General features: G+C 32.4%; 1 protein-coding gene across 1 annotated transcript in view; it reads right to left on the bottom strand.

Annotated features, from left to right (window-relative positions):
* Positions 1–7048: 7048 nt before the first annotated feature.
* LOC143235849 (protein maelstrom homolog) overlaps positions 7049–20789 on the bottom strand; it is a 58365-nt gene continuing 44624 nt past the window's right edge. Inside the window, exons 11-14 of the mRNA XM_076474088.1 lie at positions 15090–15150; positions 12091–12174; positions 10317–10478; positions 7049–7288 (exon numbers count right to left, since the gene is read on the bottom strand). Coding sequence (XP_076330203.1) covers positions 7257–7288; positions 10317–10478; positions 12091–12174; positions 15090–15150 — 339 coding nt within the window. The 3' untranslated portion in view covers positions 7049–7256. The remainder of the gene's footprint in view (positions 7289–10316; positions 10479–12090; positions 12175–15089; positions 15151–20789) is intronic.

A 20789-nucleotide genomic window follows, 5' to 3' on the forward strand; every position in this document is an offset into this window, starting at 1 on the left:
GCAGAGTTTATCAGACAACATATTTATCGAGTTCAAGTATGTCAAAAGAACTGAAAATAATCGATTATCTCATGTTTACAATACATCTACGCGTACTTGAAACATTTTACCGGAAAGATGTTCCATAACAAAATTTCAATATTGGTGTCGTTAATATAGTTTATCAGTTTAATTCTGCTCTTGAAAATTTAGCTAAAAACAATTATTATTTTGAAATACACCTGATCAGCTAGAATTTATGTGAAGTGATTAAAGAAGTATTTATTATGCATGTATTTAGGTATCGAGTGAGTGGTAATTGAACTACAAACCATTAAAACATTAGATTTCACAATGATAAAAAACACGATTTTAAACTAGCTTGAGAACCAATTCCCTGGACAGAAGTTATGTAAATTCAAGATTACATGAAAGGTTAGTTTATGATATGAAAGTTGCTTTCGTTACACGTAATTGCAAAAAAACAAACAAACCCGCATGAACGCCCATAAAAACTGCAAAACAAAAATAAATGTAAACCGCAAATTTGTGTGCATCTCCGCATGAACCCAACATATCTTCATATCAAAATTGGTGAAGACCCATCATCATTAACAAAGATGTTTGTTTTATTTTTTGAATTTCGCGCAAAGCTACTCAAGGGCTATCTGCACTAAACGTCCCTAATTTAGCAGTGTAAGACAAGAGGGAAGGCAGCTAGTCATCACCACCCACCACCAACTCTTTTACCAACGAATATTGGGATTGACCGTAACTTTATAACCCCTTCACGGCTGAAAGGGCGAACATGTTTGGTGAGAAGGGGATTCGAACCCGCGACCCTCAGATTACGAGTCGAATGCCTTAACCCACCTGGCCGATTGGCAAACACCCATAAAAACCGCAAAACGCAAGATCTGTATGTGTCCCTACCTGAACCGTTTTACAAAATCTGGAGTATTCGTCTCCTGGACAGTAGTCACGTAAATGCACGATTCATTTAAAGGTTAAGACATGAAAAATTGCATGAATACTCACGAATTCATTTTAAGAGAGATCTTAATTTAAGAAAAAAATCTCTATTCAAGAAATAAATACGTACAAATGATATTAAGTTTATAATATATAAAAAAGTGTGTTTAATTGTTGTGTTGAGTGTCATTGCATTCCAACATCGACTTTATGTCATGCCGCTTAGCAAAAGAAATAAAAAGTATAATTTAATATATGCAATGAAAGTATAAAATGAAATGTAGACTGGAAAATACTTGTTGATTTCTTAAAGTCTCTTTTGATTATAGATGTGTTTTTTTATTAAAAACGTTGATGATATAAGAAAATAACATGATTAAAAAAGAATTCAAATTTAAAATTGAATCAAAATTTCATTTTCTAGCCCAGAAGCTCTTTTTATTCTGTCTTACTTCCTGTTTTTATTTAACTTTGTGTTGTCTAAGATCTCTTTGATTTTTGAGGCATTTTCAGACACAATTTTTAGGAAGGTTTAGAAGTTAAGTTCAATTGAAAACACATCTTTTCTTTGGGAAGGGGGGACGAGTTTTTCTGTTGAATTATACGTGGTTACTTGATGACAAACTATGAACAAATTCGATGTAATCTTTCATTTAGGTTGGAAATTTGAATAAATAAAGTAATTTGACAATGTTTACACAGAAATACGTTGATTTTAAGCCAAATCACTGTGTTTTCCACAAAGTTCTGAGTTAAAGAGTTTTAAGAAAGAAGGTCCTAGATAACAGTTACAAAAATTTCTTGACAATGTTTAAATTTTACTTCATACAGTACCGAACGTTGCTTTAAAAAAACTGAATGTCACTTAAAATACATCTAATTTATAAACACATTAAATGACTTCAAGACCTTATCAAAAGAACTAAATGGATCTCCTTTTGGTACCCACAGAAACTCCATTGCAAATTTTGTTAAGATCTATCCGTAGATGCGCGAGGTAATTATTAAGAGCAAAAAACGCCATTATCCTGTATCTCTGCATGGATAGAAAAAACTTTCATGCCCTATATGGTGAAGATCTATCGACAGATGACAAAGAAACGGTAAAAAAACAAAACTCGCCCATTAAAACCGCATAATGCAAATCTGAAAATTTGTACCTACGGACACAATGAACCTCATTATGAATTTTAGTGAAGATTCATCCAGACCTGCCCCCCAGTGGCTCAGCGGTATGTCTGCGGACTTATAACGCTAAAATCCGGGTTTCGATACCCGTGGTGGGCAGAGCACAGATAGCCCATTGTGTAGCTTTGTGCTTAATTAAAAAAAACAACAAACAAAAACAAACATCATCCAGACCACGCGAAGTAGTTAAATAAACATACAAACAGATAGTACTATTATGTTCATATAAATAAATCCAGTTTTCTATAAATCTTGCACCTAAACGATTTGCAGTTCTTAGAGGAAAGATATATTATTAATTTATTATTTACTCCAGTTCACTGGAAGCATGTTGTGGGTTAGTTTTTAACTGGTTATCTATTTTTTACGGAGAAGAAAGGTGACTCATTATGCGATTATTAAAACACCAGATTTTTCTTGTCAGTGAATCGAGTAATAGCTACTGGCAACCACGCCCTTCACAAGCACAGATTTTGACCTTCTGTGTGTTAATTTACAATGATTTATTGTTACATTTAAGTCCAAGTTTGTTCCAAAAGTGCTAGATTTTCAGTCGTAGATAATTTTCATTTAATATTTCGGGTTGTTTTAAAGGTATTTATTTATTTTAGTTCACAACGGTAACATTGAAATTAATTATGTATCCGAATCTTTTTTCTTCTTCCAGGTACTTTTCAATCAACCTCCATTCTCTCAATTGTCAGCGAATTGACTTAAGATTTGGTAAAGCTATAACTTGTCTAAATACGACCAGATGATCTTTTCAACTTATTTAGACCTTTTTAAGAATATTATGGGGCTCAAAAGTCAAACAATCAAGAAATGTATATTTTGGGCTCCTGTGCAGTCATAAGTTAAAATATTCAAGAGTGAGTAGATGGAATAATGAACAACAAACTACTTATTTTACTTCTCGTTTAAAAAAGGACCAATTTTGACAACTTTAAGCAACTTTCCAGTTCAGAGCTGTAACAACTATCGAGAACTGATAGCTAATTTAAGCAACAGATTTGGAGTTACAAGCCAGAAAGAAGTATCCAAATCAAAAGTCTGTGCAGCATGATACAAATAAAGAAGAGACCTTGGCTGAACTTGTAGATGTTTCTGAAAAGCTTGTCATCTTACTCTAATACTCTGCCTGAAAGGATTGGTTAAAGGCATGTGACAGAAGAGGCTACGCAAATTAAGGTAAAGAAAAGTCTAGGTACATCTCTTCACTTGATGGTAAGCTCAAATCTAGTAAACTTGCAGATAAACAAGTGAAGGCACCACCCAGGCAAAAGCGTACATTAAATAAGAATTCTTCCCAAAAGATGCTGAAACATGGAACTACTATAAAGGTAAAAAACTTGGCTATTACAGCTACCACTAAGAGAAATCAACAGCTAGTTATACACCAGAGAGACAATACCTTATGGATGAGTCTCGGAGCACAACATAACTTTATCAACAGAGCTAATAAGACATTAGAAAAAAAGGAATTACTTGAACTAACAGTATAAACCAGCTGAGAACACTTTATTAGCCCCAAACGAGACTCATAATCAGTTCTAAGTCACATGATTTACTGATGGAAAATGTTGCAGTATGATGATCAACACTGGCTTTAAAACTATGATATTTCAACCCAATCTGGTACTGAAAAGTAGGAAATTGTCTCCAGTGATGATAAAAGCAGAGAGATGTGAACAGCAACTCAATAATGAAATATTAGTACCAGAAAAGCCAAACATATCCTTACTGTAACAAGCTTTTCTACACCTCATTCTGTGTGGGTAAATTGACAAACAAAAAATGTATACTGGGAACTGACTTTATGCAGAGACATGGATGTGAGAGTTAGCTGGAAAAAGCTTTACAGTCTATCTTTAGGAACTCCCTATGCATTGAACTGCCAGCAGCAACAAAAAGGGAAGTCATTGTACTACCCAGAACCAAGAAATGTAATACTCATACTAGGACTAAGTTTTTATACATAATGACTGTGCTGTTGTGGAATGAAACACTCCAGCACATTCTGGTGAATTTAATGTCTGGTAGAATTATCATTGATCTGAAGAATAAAAATGTCATTATTTGGGCCACGAACACAACAAATCAAGTCTGGGTGGGACATCATACTATGTGAAGTTGTATATGTGCTATTCCCACATCAGAAGTAAAAACCTTTAAAACAAAATGTAGAGAGTCTGCTGCTAAATCCTCACAAAAAGATAGCTTATTACTCAATTACAAACACAAGATCTTATAGCTATTCAGTGTATAAATCCCATGGCCTTATCTTAGAATACCAGGATACCTTCTCCACTGGACTTTATGACTTAAGTTGTTTAAGCCAGATTGGATATTTCCAGTGTCTGATCAAAACTCCTGATTTACCTATTGTATAATGACACCAAATATTGAACAGGGAGAGGTTTGAGGCTATTTACTTAAGAATGCTTCATGTTGGTACCTTTGGTTCAAAAGGGAAAAAAACAAAATCAAGAAAACTGAAATTTTACAAGGTATGAAGATAATTATTACTAAAAAGAATTCTGGTCAAACACATAATACACTACTGGTTTAAAAAGTTAAGCTGAACACATACCTTATAAGGTTGACACTGGACAACATCCACTTGTAAAACAGACTAAGATTTGAAGAAAGACTGAAGACAAAGAAACAGGATCAATTGTTAAGTTCATGGGGATTATCTCTTGTACTCATGAGAAAGAAGGATGAATCCATAGTTTCATGAATTACTGAAAGAGAATGATGCCACAAAGAAGTATTCCTATCCACTGCCAAGTACAGACTCCTAATTTTGATGCTTTGTCTGTATCAAAATGGCTTACAACATAAGGTCTGAAGCACAGCTATTGTTAAGTACAAGTAAAGATAAGACAGCAGTTACTGCAAGATATTGATTGTGGCAATATGTTGTTACCATTTGTCTCACAGGGGTTGATTGGGCTGAGAATGAGAAACAGAATGAAAAAGTCCACCACCATAATATTCATGGTTTCTCCTGATGATTTGTGGTGGAAGAAACATACCAATTTAGTACACACACGTACACACCTTGCAGTTTGTTGTTTTACAAAAATATTTCTTCACCCACAAACAGGGCAAAGAGGGATCATACAATTTCTGAGCACTCCATATTTTTTCACAATAAACCTACATCCTTTGCAAGTTATGATAGCAGATATCCACAGCAGATTCATTCATTCACCAATCTAAGAACTTCCCCAGTGACAGGACAGCAAATGACAGTAAGGGTCAAGTGTTCATTCCACCTGAATACTGCAACTTAATACAGAAAATTACCAAAAACTAAAAACCTGGTGAATGGACAACTTAAGGTGTTATTTTATCTATTAAAGTAGTTTAAGGGAAGCTATAACCTAAAATGGTTGATGTTTGGCAATCCATGTTTTAAAATTGCATGCGTATTCACTAGAGGGAGCTCATCATTACATCGTGATGATAACATTAGGTTTAAGAAATTTCATGTAGTAGGAAGAAAATGAGTAATAATATACTAAAATTAGTGAATGAATAATTATTTAATTTTAAGTCAGTGAGTGGAAGAAATAGTGAGAGTTATTGCACTTATCTGTCATCACGTAAATTAATTTGGGAATAGTATTATTATTCTCAAAACTTTTGACACGTTGTTTGTGAATATAAGAACTACAAGTGAACATATACAATAAAATTGTTTTGAAGAAATATTTATTATTACTAGTGTGGTATCAATGTTTGATAGTGCCCTGTGAAAAGTATAAATTCAGCATCTCCCAATCCAACTCATGAGTTCCCATGTTAGTAAGTTGGCAACCCCCTTCAACTTGGCACACATACCAAACTGCACTGCTTGCACAACCCTGACGTTTACAGGTGCTGTACTTAGTGATAACTTTACTAAGTAATCCAAAAAAACATGTCCTACAACAGATTCCAAAATAGTAAATAAATGGATAGTCCAAACTAGTCATGAAAGTATGTCACACTTATTGGTGGAGGACTGACACATGATGATTTAAATTGGAATCAGTCAGTTCCAATGGAGGAGAGACAGATGGCTTGTGGCATGTGTAAAAACAGTTTTTCTGCATAGATAAGGCAGCACTAAATGAGAACAGCTATTTATGTGAGTGGAGGTAATGTATCATACTGGAATACAATTTTCATGTTTTACCTCATTATAAAAGAAAGACACACACACAAACAATTATTCCATTACTACAAATGTTATACTGAGAGAAATTTAAAATATTTAAGTGAAAATATACACAGTCTACCAATATATAGATATTCTCCTCAGGAACAAGAATCAGCTACCTTTACGATATTGTATAAATCTGATATGCAAATAACAAAATGTAACAAACAAATGGCTCAAAAGTCTGCACATTGCCATTCTCTTGAAGTCAAACCAGTTATCAGTATGGATCATTTCAAATATTGTCTCTCCTTGAACATTCTATGCAAAAGCATCACAAACAACTTGCTTTCAGCAGCATTCACAGCAAAGTTCTTCCTAAGGAATGCAGTGCAATCAATCAGGTGTGGATTTACTTTTAGATGTACATATGATGCATAATTATGTGTCTGCTCTAAATGTTGCAAAAGGTGGATTTATTAAGTACAATGATACAACTGTACCATTTATTTGATAAAATAGCACCCTTTCTGAAATGGGTGTCCGCTTATTTATTGCATAGTATGTATAATAACACAAATTTTATTCAAAATTTTAGCAAAAAGATAATTTAAAAATTAGAACTAAAACTAGAAGACAAATTATGGAAACAATATGGAGTTCTACATCCTCTGGCACTCTGCATTGCTCGGGTAATTCTGTACAATAATTGACAGATGAAATATGTACAAAAAATGATGCTGTTCACATGCAAAAACATTTGTAATAAAAGAAATGTTTTATTCTTTTTCTTTCAACAAATAAAGGTCACACAAATTTAAACATTTTCTCAAATGAACATTTATAAAATATATGAAAAAAGGTGTATTGTACATTTACTAAAAAGAAATATTTTCCATCTTGTTTCACCTTAAAAACATAACAACAAATTCTTGCACAAAAGAAAGACCGGTCGACTAGCTATCATTCATTTTTTTATCGGTTTTCCACGTCCAATACCTAAAAGAAAATAACACAAATATGTGAATAAACTACATAAATATTTCTGTGAGATCACAGAGAATTAAAACATTTTCTAGTTCACAGTAACATGCTTCAAAATACCACCAGACATGGAAAAGATATCTGTTTTTATCTACAAAGTTGATTAACCATGATGAGTAGTAGTTTTATGGAGGTATTCTGAAGGGTTTACGTTGATACAAGGGGATAGAAAGAGAGGTTGGAACTTGATTACAAACACTTAGGTTAAATTCCTAAATCTCTGCATCTGATAAAGAAAGTAAGGCTGGGCAAATATGTTGTAAAAGTGACCATAAACTTGTTAATAATTTTAAAAACACATGAAAACTATAAAAAAGAGACAAATGGAATTTTGAGGACACATCTGTAGGAAGAATGGGATAGAGAAACAGATGCTATCTGGAAAAATAGAAGGGAGGAAAAGCAGAGAGTGTCAAAGAACTAAATATATCAACAGCCTCAATAACTATGTCACCAAGAACTCAATGAGCAACATCGAGTTGATAAGGAGGATTGACAACAGAGAAGTCTGGCATGACATGGTCGTCGATGTCTGCCGCAGATTTGAAGAAGAAGAAGAAGAAGCCCTGATGAGATCTTGAAAAATTATGTTGACTTGCATACAACATTTTATTGGACAACTATTTTATGAATGTATGTCAGTAAGTATGATATCAAATTCTAGATTATAATTCAAACTTTATTATTATATGCATTAATTTCTTAATTTAAAAGTGAATATTAAAACAACATACCTAAATATTTTGAGTGAGATGGTATGTTGAATGCAGCATTGGTTCAAATTAGATGATTGTGATGTCAAAATACTAAGTGTATAGCTTGATACAAATTAATAATTCAAATTCCCAACACTTACAAGCTAGAATATAAAATAAGAACCTCATATTTTCATTTTGCTGAGATATGGCTTTGGTACTGAATCAAACACAGTTCACCTCTTTACATTTCTGAGAACGGTCCCTTATGTACACTTACTTCAATATATGACACAACCAACAGCTTAAAATTTTACCCTAGTGGTTTTCTCAGCCATTTTAATCTGTTAAAAGGCTATCATGTTCTTTCAAAATAACATGTTAAGGAGGTAGGTTGTGTTCTTAATCTACTAGAAGTTTCATGTTTTTTTAAGACCAAAATACAGCTTAGTTACTAAGTTTGAATAATTATAGTGAAAGTCTAAGGTATTTATATAGTAATTTATGAATTTTTTGGTTATTCAACTGTATATATAAAACCTAAAATAAAATATTTTGATTTGTATCCTCCATGTGCAAAATTTTATAAAGCTTAGCAACCTATGTTTCAGAGGTCATAGCTGGAAATAATTGTTTCCTTTATTTCTTGATTTTTCTTCTATATTTTACAAAAAAAAAAAAAAAAGTAAAATAACTTATTTCTAAATAGTAATAATCTATATATGTATATAATGTATAATAACTGAAATGTGACTATATATAACAAAATATTACTAGTCCAATAAAACATAGCCAAGATAGTCATTTTAAAAACACTAAGGTCAGTTTTATATTACTGCATATGGTAGTGTCAGTGCATGTGCACCACATCAATGCAAGTTACGTAATGTTTGGCAGGCATGGCTGGATGATCAATATAATAAAACATAATAAATATATGATTTTATAAGACTAAAGCTACTTAAGACTAAACATTCATACCTTTGTGTTATAATATGTTGTCATTCTCGAATTAAAAATAGCATAGTTTATATTTATTTTCTAATTTTTTATGATGGTCATGAAGTTGGTCAAATTGACAGACCACACAAAGTTATGGTAGAGAAAATTAGAGACAAAGTTTGTACAGAAAACAAACATTGGAAATGTATTTAGGAAGTTTTAAAGATTACACAAATAATACTTTTAGATTTGGGGGATAAAAAATAGTTTATTTTACTCATAACAGAAAAATCACTTCACACTCAGGCCAGTAACAAAAGACTCAATATTTTCACAAAAAAAGTTACTAAAAATACTTCATTAAAAAACCTGAGTTTTGGTGCACAAAAAACTTGCATTCTTTACAAACGTATACCAAATTTTGTGAAGATATACATAATGCATCAAAAGTTATGGTATAAATACTTAATGTGTGCAAGTATGTATTAAAACTCGTGAATATTATAGTGAGCCTGTTGTGAAAAGGTTGAATAGAGATTTCTAATGCACAAAAAAGAATATTTAAATTGATAGACTTAAAAGTCATAACCCTTTTGGTTTTTAAATGTTTTCATTTCAGGAAAAAAGTAACAACATCAATATGAGTGAAGATTTAAAACTTGCACAGAATTGTTTCTATCCACAAGTAAACATGTTCTCCAATAACATAACTTAAACTGCTGACTTATCAATCAGATGTAACAAAAATTATAAGAAAACAGTTTTGCTTACTGAAAGATCATATAATACTTCCAACCTCTACAAAAGTATGGACTTTATGTATGTAATAAGATATTATTATTGGAGGTGTTCTGGATTTACTAAACAGCTGTGTAGCTAACTTTTATGTATTTCTAAAGGATACAATATCCATTATATAAGTTAGGAGCCTATTCACAAGCACTTTGTTCAGCAATAAAACTGACACAGAAGACATTAATTAAATGACCCATTTTATCAGCCAACATACTTTCTGAAATAACCACAATAAACTTATTCAAATCTTCTAGCATGTGTTACATGCTTGCTTGTAAAATAAAATGTTCATGTTGAAATCTATATCTTAAAATACTATTTATTTCCCTTGCTAGAAGTTTTTCACATTTTGAGCTACAACAGGATTTATCGATGACTTACTCAAGTACAGTTGAAAATCACTAATAATTTAAAAATCATCCACAACAAGATCTTTGGTTTAGATTTATTATTAAATGACTAAATATAGTGATAAACAAAAATCTGGAGTATTTTAAGATTTATTAATTGTACTTCTATACAGTAAATAAAATGTTAATATCCAACCATACCAGCACCAAGAGCCTGTGGGATAGTTTTAGGTTGTCTTAATGAATCTGGTGGCTTGGTAGGTGTCTGTGGTGGCATGAAGTTAGCTGCTACTAAGCGTCCTCTTCCAACTAAACTTATATGTTGTTTGCCAGTTGCAGAGCTTAAAGTGCCAAGATTTAGTTCTGTTAAAAATAAAACAATGAAAGCTTCATTGAGCTGAATCAGTTATTTAATCATATTTTGATTCACATAATTTAATCAAATTTATTTAAACCTGTTAACAAAAAAACCCAACAAAAACTAGCTATATTGATACTTATGTTGAAAAATATATTGTATAATATTTAAATCACTAGAACTATAAAATATGGGAAGTGCTTTTAATTAGAATACAAAAGTTTAACCATGCTAAACAAATTAAAATCCATACTCTGAAACATAAGATATGAAAAGTGTAATATTTCAAATGCATGCATGGAATTGAATTATTAAAGCACCTAATAACATTTTAAAAAACAAAACAAAAACTGATGTTAAACTAAATGTATAATAACTTTTTATACATATACCTTTTTCAAATTGACAAAGCATAATACTAATAATAATAATACTTGCCATAAGACATTAGTGTTGGACATAATACATGTTTTGACACTTCATTTTTCACCCAGTTCCTTAGGAATTTTTCAAAAGTAGAAGAGTGTATAACAACAGTATTCCAGCCACACTGTTTTGTGATATTCATTGCCAACAATGTGTTTTGTTAAATTTACAACTCAATAGGCAAGCTGGGACACAACAAACACAGCTAAGTATGGTAAACATAGAGTATTATAAAAGAATAAGTGAATGTTTTATCAGAGGTGTAATTGGTTGGGAACATGTGGGCACAATGTACCAGCACTTTATTTAGCACTACACCTCTGTGTATAATATATGGTTATTTTTGTGAAAGAGAAAACCCTGACTTCAAAAGAAATATCAGCTGGTAAAAAAAGTACAGTATTTAAGTAAAATATTCAGACAATTCATGGATGTTAATAAAATATTATTATTAGGGATGGTCATATTTTATTTGGGGCAGGGTAATTATTTTCTTATATATAACACAAGATTACAACGTCTATTTATAAGAACTTACTTACAAACAACTTGTTCTATAATAAAACTGGCTAAGAATATATATTTAAACGAAACTTGTGAATACTGTATAGTATTATTCATACTATGTATTTACATGTACTATGGATTTCTACACTGTGTGATCTTGTTCACTCTGAATGACATAAGTATAAAGATGAAAAAGAACCACATGATACTAAGTTACAATACATGAAATAAAACACTGCATTCCAATGTAGCATCTGTAGACTCTTGAGAAACATATTTAGCTTCTGTGATTAAACTTCACAAATTTATATTGTAAATTAATATAGTAATGATAAGTTTTGGACAAACAAGTTCTCCAATTCTGACATCAGTAGAAAAGAATATTTAAACTACAGCCAAAATGAGTTAGTCCATAAACAAAAATAAGGTCAGATTTAATAAAAGTAGTGACATGATTTTAGCAACTTAAGACACATGATATTTATTTATTTATTATCTATTAATCAGTTTTTTTTTTTTTCATACAAAATCTGATGCACCTATTTAACACTTACTAACAAACTATTTTGGACTAATCTTCTGTGGTTGTTCACCACAATAGAAGCAAGAAAAATTAACACAAGTCACTTCAGAAAGCTTATAAGTACTAAATCATTTGAATTATCTAGCTTATAAAAAACTTACTGTCCATGCCTAGTGTTGGGAACTCCTGGGGGTCATCAACAGCTGGAGGAGTTAAGTAATGAGGGGTAGCCACAGTCACAAAATCTTCAAAAGAATTTCAACAATGAACAACAGGTAGTCTGATGTTTAATTTTACTTTTAAAATAGGTTAACAACACATTGGTAACTGACTAAAGAACAACATAATCTAAAAACCTATGAATGTATGAAATTAATATTTCACATAAACACTTTTTATTCAGGCAAAATCTTAGTAATTGGAATGAGCTCTATTTTTCAAAAAAGTGTATGAAAGAAACACTCTGAGCTTCTATATTTTTCCTCCTATAGGTCTGAATTAGAGAGAAAATCTTAAAATGCCATGATGTTTTTTTTTTTTTTTTTAACAAGACCTATCAATACTAAAGTATAATACAATATATGAAAGTTATATGATTTTAGTTATCTATTTTGGTTTAGAGCAACAGATACAATTCAGAAGATTCTCTTTGATCAGAATAATATAAGAACAGCTTCTTGAACAATGTTTCAGGCATCAATGCAAGTTGTTAATAAGATCTAGAAGTTATGATGGGAGTTGAAATGATAAAGTTGGAAGCATGGCTCTGGGCAAGAGATCTTTACTGTCAAATTTTTATTGGCAATTGTTTGTGTTTAGGTAATCCTGTTTCCACCAAGTGATAATTCTGAGCATGAGCTGGACTCTAAAACTGTAAACTTAAATACATCAATTTCTGTTGGTTTTGTTATTTGAATGTTTATTTGGATATCCAAAAGGAATAAATTAGCACAAATGTTTCTTTCATTTCATGTAAAATTTCCTTTTGACGAGAAGAAAAACAAAATCTTCTCTTGACAGAAAGAAATTCTTGTTCTTTCAGACAATGTCAAAAATAGCAACAAGGAGAATTACAGTGCAGACCAGAAGTCACACACATCTTAGTCCTTTCCCAGTTATACAGTCTGACTGCTGGTGTCCAATCAGAGGAATCACTAACTTGGACAGATTAAATTTTCACTTCTCTTTGTAATCAATATGTGCATAAAGTCAAACACACATCCAACACAACTGTAAAAGCTTTACTACCTACCCAATGGGATGTACATATCCAATATGGTTCATGAAACCTGCATACTTAATTGTATATGAAGCTTAGTTTGATGAATCACTAAAGAATCTGTCACTTTCTTAGCTTTTACAAAGAGTGGTATCATATCTAAAAATCAGATTGATTTATTTTCACTGGACCATCCCTATGAATATATTAACCATTAATAAACTAGCAAAATACTAATAAATACACTAAAAGCTGGAACTTATAAAAAAAATACTTGATGTAAACAAAAGGCATAGAGAGAGATTAAATTAAAGGTCCTAGACAAAAACTAACTATGATTTGTAACAGAAATTTGTGTATTTTCACTATGTTGCATGGTGAAAAAATCAGTTATCAAATTAACTCTCTAAACCAGATTTGTAAATGCATCCCGTGCATGTTCGGCAATCTAAGACTTATTCCACAAAAATTTATATGTAAACACACATTAAAAATATATTAAACAACCATTAATTATCAAAATATTTCACAAAACAAAGGTTTCATAAAGTTACTCTAAACATGCTACCAGTGGTACTTACTGACAAGCATATTTAAAATGCAAAATACTTTTCTTACAGTTTCACTACATGTGTCATGTTGAGCCCCTTTCCACAAATTAAGACTTAGCATATGAAACATTATGCTGAAGCAACACAGATTCCTTAATTTGCACTTATCAGTCAACTAACAAGAAAAACCACATCAACTGAATAAATATCTTGATATTTCAACACATTTCTAGTGTGCACAATGATATGAAACCTAAATAAGACTCCAAAACCAACAGAAAACATTTTCTTTCTTTAACATACAGTATAAACACATGTAGTAATTCAGGTTGAACAACATATTTAAGAATTTCAGGTTTGAAAAATTTCAATATTTTAGGAAATGAAAAGAATAAATTGCATTTCAATTTGGTTTGCTTTGTTTTCAATTTCGTGCAAAGCTACACAAGGGCCAGCTGCACTAGCCATCCCTAATTTAGCAGTGCAAGACTAGAGAGAGAAGCAGCTAATCATTACCATCCATCAACTCTTGGGGTACTCTTTTACCAATGAATAGTGGGATTGACTGTCACATTATAATGCCTCCATGGCTGAAAGGGTGTGATGAGGATTTGAACCTGTGATCCTCGGATTGTGAATCGAGTGCCTTAACCAAATGGACATGCTCAGCCAATAAAGCTACATTATAGGCTTTCTGTGCTCTGCCCACTACAAGTATCAAAATAATTTCTAGCATTGTGAGTCCACAGACATACTGCTGTGCCACTGGAGAGCTGCATTTCAAATTAGCATAACAGAAATTGTTTACCTAAGTACTAAGCTATAACAACATAACATAGAAAATATGGATAGTATTAAACTGACATGCAACCACTTTGTTTAGAAAACAATCAAAAAGAATGGTGGTTTAACAGTAAATTCATGATTAAATCTTTATTTTGATAATCAAAACTTTGCCTTGAATGTACTAATTTTACTTGTAGATGAAACCTAAAATAAACCTATGATCTACAGATGCCAATAAAGATGATTGCTTTCATCAAATATTAACTGTGCTGACCTAAGGAACTGACATATCTCATGGAACAGCAGTCTACTTTTGTTAATCATGGACAATGCATTTTATCAGTAAACAAATTTTTTTTAAAAAATCCTAGAAAGTACTGTTGGAACTAAAAATATTTCGCATTCAAATTTGTTTTTATTCCAGCAGTGTGAGTTTTATCATCTCCAGACTTCATCTAATACAACATGTCTAATAAATATATATATTTTGAAATATCAAAACAAAATATTACACATAAAAATAAGATATTTACACAAAATTTTTGCAATTCCTTGTTCTCGAGGGACAAAACAAAAATAGTTTTGTGGCTGTTTGTCTGATTACCTTTTTGTCTGCCTACAGCTTCAAGAGGTCTTGGATTCACTGCAACACTGCTTACAATAAGCTAAGAAAAAAATCCAGAAATGTTAAAGACAACCATCTAGTGAGCCAAGTTCTTAGAAACATAGTGTATCATCTGTGTTTTATTATTACGTTAACTCATTAAAACACTGAGCATTAGCTGGCCTTTAATGAAAACCTGGCATAACTACAAAGTCTATATCAGACACTAAAACCAGCATGAGTGTTATACAAATTTAGCTATAGAAATGTGATAACTTGAAGTAAAAGTACTTATTTCAGTCAATAAATCTGAAAAAGGAGGAAATATGATGAGGCTATATTTTGTAGATTTTGATGCCATTACATCTAATAATTAGTTTTAAATTGAGCCAAAACCACACTATAAATAAATTACTATATTATTGTAAATACTTATTTTTCAATAGTTAGCTTGCACTGCATGTATAAATTGTATGGGTCTGGTTTCTTCTGATTATCAGATGGTGTGAACACGACATAGAGTAGATCCATTCTTTCTATTTTTGACATAGTTACAGTTTAAATGGTCAGTTGCAGCTGAACTCATTTTTAGTAATTTTTACACGTACTCTAACATTCTGATATTGTTTATTTGCCATCTGTGATTACAGAGATTTCAAGCACTGTAATAAAAATACAATTAGATATTATACTGACACTTTAATATACTTATCAATAAAGGGTTAATTTGATTGAAGTATTGTAATAGTCTAGATGCATTTTATTTAAGATAATTATATTTTGGAGTATAGCATATTTGAAAAATTTACAGCATGTTTTCACTTTGGCTATGTATACATTTGCCTAATAAATAATTTGTTTCTACTAGCTGGTAACAAAGTGTTTGATTTAATACTTGGTTAAGATACAATATTGTCACAAATAAGCTTATGAACACAAAAATATCAAATCATCTGAAATAACAAGTCTGAAAAAAATATACACAGTACAGTTTTGAACAGGTAACTACAAATTTAGGATTAAAAAATTAATTTACTAAGAAATTACTGTACCTAAAGTCTTAAGACAAGCTCTCCTATCATTTTCCATATTTTTACCAACTTAAGTCTTTTTGAACACATTTTAAAATTAATATTTTCCTAATCTAAAATTCTATTTCCAATAGATACTCACTCCTTCATACAGAAATGCTATATTTATTGTGCATTTGCCTATGAGATTTGTATGCCACTTGTTTTGGGGTGACTCCCACCTAAATCCATATTCTGAGAGGCAATGTGAGTCACCTGGTTGAATCCTATGAAAGAGTTAGCTGAAAAAAAGTAAAACTCCTTCTCAAAAAACTCTGTGGATTAAAGAACAGCAACCAGAAGGAGTAAAATTCTGTTCGTAGATGAAACAACCAAATAACAAAGAGAACAAAAGACAAACATGAAGTCTTGTCCAGATGCCAGCCAGGAGGATCTTATCCAAAAAAATGAATGCAAGAGTAAGATTGGAGACAAAATAGATTGAAAGAAACATGAATAGCCAACAAGGATATAGATCTACAGAATCATAAACCAATCACAGAAGGTGAATGACCCATCCAATATGAAGGAAAAAAAAAAAAAAAAAGACCAACAGAAGAAAGGGAGATGATGATAATTAATACAAACAGCTCAAACAAAAAGCAGGAGCTGGTGTAGAGCTGAATTAACATAGGGGCAAAAGATAAGAGGAAAAGAGAAAGGAGAGAAAGTATGGGCACCTTCCTGAGTAAAAAAATCTAAGACTAGACCAAGCAGAGGAGAACAAACATCTGAAGTGAAAGGTGGTTGAATGTGTGTGTGTTTTCTTATAGCAAAGCCACATCAGGCTATCTGCTGAGCCCACTGCAGGGAATTGAACCCTTGATTGTTGTAAATCCATAGACTTACTGGTGCACTACCAGGGGCAAAAGGTGGTTGAAATAGCAAGAAGTCAACAGCTCGAATGGGTCATGCATTAGAGTATTCAAACAATGAAGGTCCCCAATCAGGCATAGAGTTTGTTGAAGAAGGAAGACAAAAAAGAGAGAATAGAGGATAGGAATAAGCACTCTGTGGTACTTACAGAAGTAAAATATACTGGGCAAGGTCACCTGATAACCAGCAATGATAGAGACCAACATACCCTGACTAACAGCCAGGTAAAAAGCAGAAAGGTGTTTCCCAATAATGTGATCAGGAAGGAAAAGTGGTGGACCAATTACAAAAATCCCAACATTATTGTTGATGGATAGACATAATGTAAATGAAAAAGGAATGTGACAAGAAGAATGCCACTTGATGGAACAGCATTGGTAAATGAGTAATGGGTCAGGATAAATTATACACATGAAGATGGAGGGATGATGTCTCTTGATAAAAAAGGGATGTGTGAGATTAATGTTACAGAGGGGGATATTGGGTGGAGGAAGCAGAAGAAATCAAAGCTGATATGGCTACATAAGCATTAATAATAGAAAGTGACAAAAAAGTGCTGCATATCAAGATAAGGACAAAGAGAGAAAACAGAGGGGGTGGGTATACAGAAAAAAACAAGACTAAATATGGTTGAGAGCATCAGCAGCCAGAGCCAAAGAATAGGGAACAGGACACCAGAAGAGAGGAGGTCTTGTGTTTGGAAGGTGGAAGAGGTTATTATTACTCTTGTATTCATATGATTATTTAATAAATAAGATGTAAAACTACTATACATTCAAATTAAGTAATATTCTTGTTAGAAAAAATGTTCTACATTTTTAAAGCTAGAGATAAGGTTGGTTGGTTGTTTGGCATCTATTGGCACAAAGCAACTTGGATATCTGTGCCAAACAATTGCAAAAAAAAAAGAAAAGTAATATTACTCCAATATGTAAAAAGGTATCATGTTAAAACCTTCCAAGCCATGCTGTAGGCAGGATTTCCACCACAGTATGATTCCAGCTTGCACACTTAGGCATTGTGGTCTTTGCCACTACACTGAGAACATGCTAAAGATCCACAACAAGAGGTCTTTGAATGTCTGGACCACCAGCATTGAAAACATTGGAGAGGGTTGGGAATATAGAGCCTTACCTTACAATTAAAGTATCCTGCTTCGATAGTGGCAGGTGCACATGAAGATGTAAACATCAAAATAAGTACATCTGTAAGTTGTATTATTCTGCCCTTCTGAGGGGAGATATGGTGTACTGCAAAAACATCTTGGTTGGAGAAACCAGTAGGGATCTCCAACTTTCAACAATAACTCATCTTGAGGAATTCAAAACAGCTTGGGAACTAACCTCAATGGCCTATGATTTCAGGAGTTTGGTATGTTATGGTGAAGATATTTCCACCAAAATGTCTCCTGAATGCAGCTTCCTTACTAATTTGGGAGAGGCAGTAAGCCCCTCTAATCCCTTTTGAAGGAATAAGGGAGACATCTGCCATAAGGATTTCTCAGACAATGAATGCAGAATGAGAAATTGAGGTGTTGAGTGAGACTGTGATGGTGACTGTGGTCATTTTCCAATAATCTTTTTTTTTTCAGTTTTATTTATTTTTTTTTTTCTTGGATTGGGGTATCCATAATAAATAGAATACATTTCAGTGCTTACTGTCACCACCCACCATAGAGTCTTATGAGGAGACATATTGTAAAATGAAACAAGGACACTGCAGCAATGCCATGGTTTGGAGCACTGTACCAAAATGACAGCATCAGACACAATGTACACAATACCTGTTGAGAACATCCAACACTAGTACTCTGTTGACTGTAGCCTAAATGGACCAGTCAATTGACCCTGGGAATTCAAGGCTAATGTGGTGTATTAAAGTTGGACCCCTCAATCATCAGGATCCTCTCCTTCTCTTCATGGGTTACCCTGCACGAAACATGTGGGTGAAATTCAGAACTCAGAGGAGGTGGAATAAAAGACAGACCCTTCTCTCCAAGATCCCCTCAACATGTTCAGGAATCCACAACAAGGAGCTAGTGATAAGATTTCTAACTATTTTAACAGATGTAGAAATACTTTCAAAACAAGTGATTTATTGTATTACTGGTATGACACATTATCCACAGGAAGTGTAACTCAGATGCAGTCAATGTGCACTCAAGACTGAATGAAGGCTTAAATAATTAAATGATTTTGCACAGAATTATGATATATAATGAAATTAGTGGTAAGTGTAACAACATTATTTAACATCCTTAAAACATAAGAGTAAAATTTTAAAATATGTATGAAAGCACCTAACTCAAGGAAGGAAACCCTTAAAATATATTTAATCAACTAAACAGGCAATTACAAATTGAAATATTGTAAGCCAATGAATCATATGGGTAGAATACGAAGAAAAGTCTAAACCAGTAAAATATGTTTTAATGTTATTACAGAGCTTACACAAATAAGTTCCACTTTATGAATATTAATGCTAAGTAAATGGTGCACACTTTATTTTCAAATTTGTTAAGACATACAGTTAAAATGCAATACATTTGCATTTGTATTTAAGTGCCATAGAGATACAAGTTAAAGATTACACCCAGGTCCTACAAGCTTCCAAGTTAACCTCTGTGATCACTTAGTTGAAAAATTGTGTCAGAGGCAAGTGATATCATTTAAGGTAAACAAGGCCACTTGCAGTTGGCTTTCTCTCTATGTACTATTTTGTACGTGGAGTAAGTTGTTTCGGGATATAAACTATCGACATTTGCTGTGAAGGGGGTAGACAAATCAATTTTTTTATAGGCTTAAAAGACACATCTTAGAAAAGAAAATAATTATCAAATTACTATACTGGTACACACAAAAACCACTGTAATTTACCTGGCTTTCTAACAAGATATACAAGTGGGTTAAAAAACTCTACTTTCTGTTCAAAGCAACAAATTAATGAAAAGACTTTAAAATTTCAAATAAAACTCTGGCTTTCCCTTTCAAGCCTAATGAGCATCAGAGTTACAAAACTTGGACTGTGCTCATTTCATTGGTTATAAACACGTACTAAGAGAAGCAGGCATGAATATACAAGAGGTTTAAAAAGCATGGTGTAAGGGAAACCTACTGTACTGTGAAAGTGGGTTTTCTTGGAGCTCTCCCATTTCCCTCAACAATAAATTCGGAGGCACTTGGATTTATAGATCCCAGCCACTCCATGGCCTTGATCTCAGGACGTTCCATAGATTATTGCGTGATTGGTCTGCAGCTTGCTTCTTTTCTGACTGCAGGCTCCAGACTTGTTTACTTCCTTTTTGCTGCCTTTGTCTCACTCAGCATCCTCACTTGACATTTTCATACTGCCCCACCTCATTTTATTTCTTCAAATAAGCCAAATTAAAATATATGAAAACCCCTGCATACAGATAAATAATCTTCCATGAGCAGGAACGAAGAGGAACTACAATGTTCCTGAACATCCTTGTTGAGGAGAGAATTTGTCAGACTTCTCACTCTCTAAACTAAACCCCTGCCAAAGTTTTGTTCATTTCATTTAAGACTACTCTGGTAGGTTTGCCAAATACAGTGTTATCTCAACAAATAAAAAAGATGGGAGGTTCTTATTTTATATTCTGGCTTATCAATGTCTGATATCTTTACTTTTTAATTTTTAACAAATATAGATATTGTAAATATAATGCAGTAAAAAAACTGACCAATAACAGAGGATGTGTGATATACAAGAAAGGATATTCAGCATTTCAATA

Source organism: Tachypleus tridentatus, chromosome 12, assembly GCF_004210375.1.
Source record: "Tachypleus tridentatus isolate NWPU-2018 chromosome 12, ASM421037v1, whole genome shotgun sequence".
NCBI classification, from domain to species: Eukaryota; Metazoa; Arthropoda; class Merostomata; order Xiphosura; family Limulidae; genus Tachypleus; species Tachypleus tridentatus.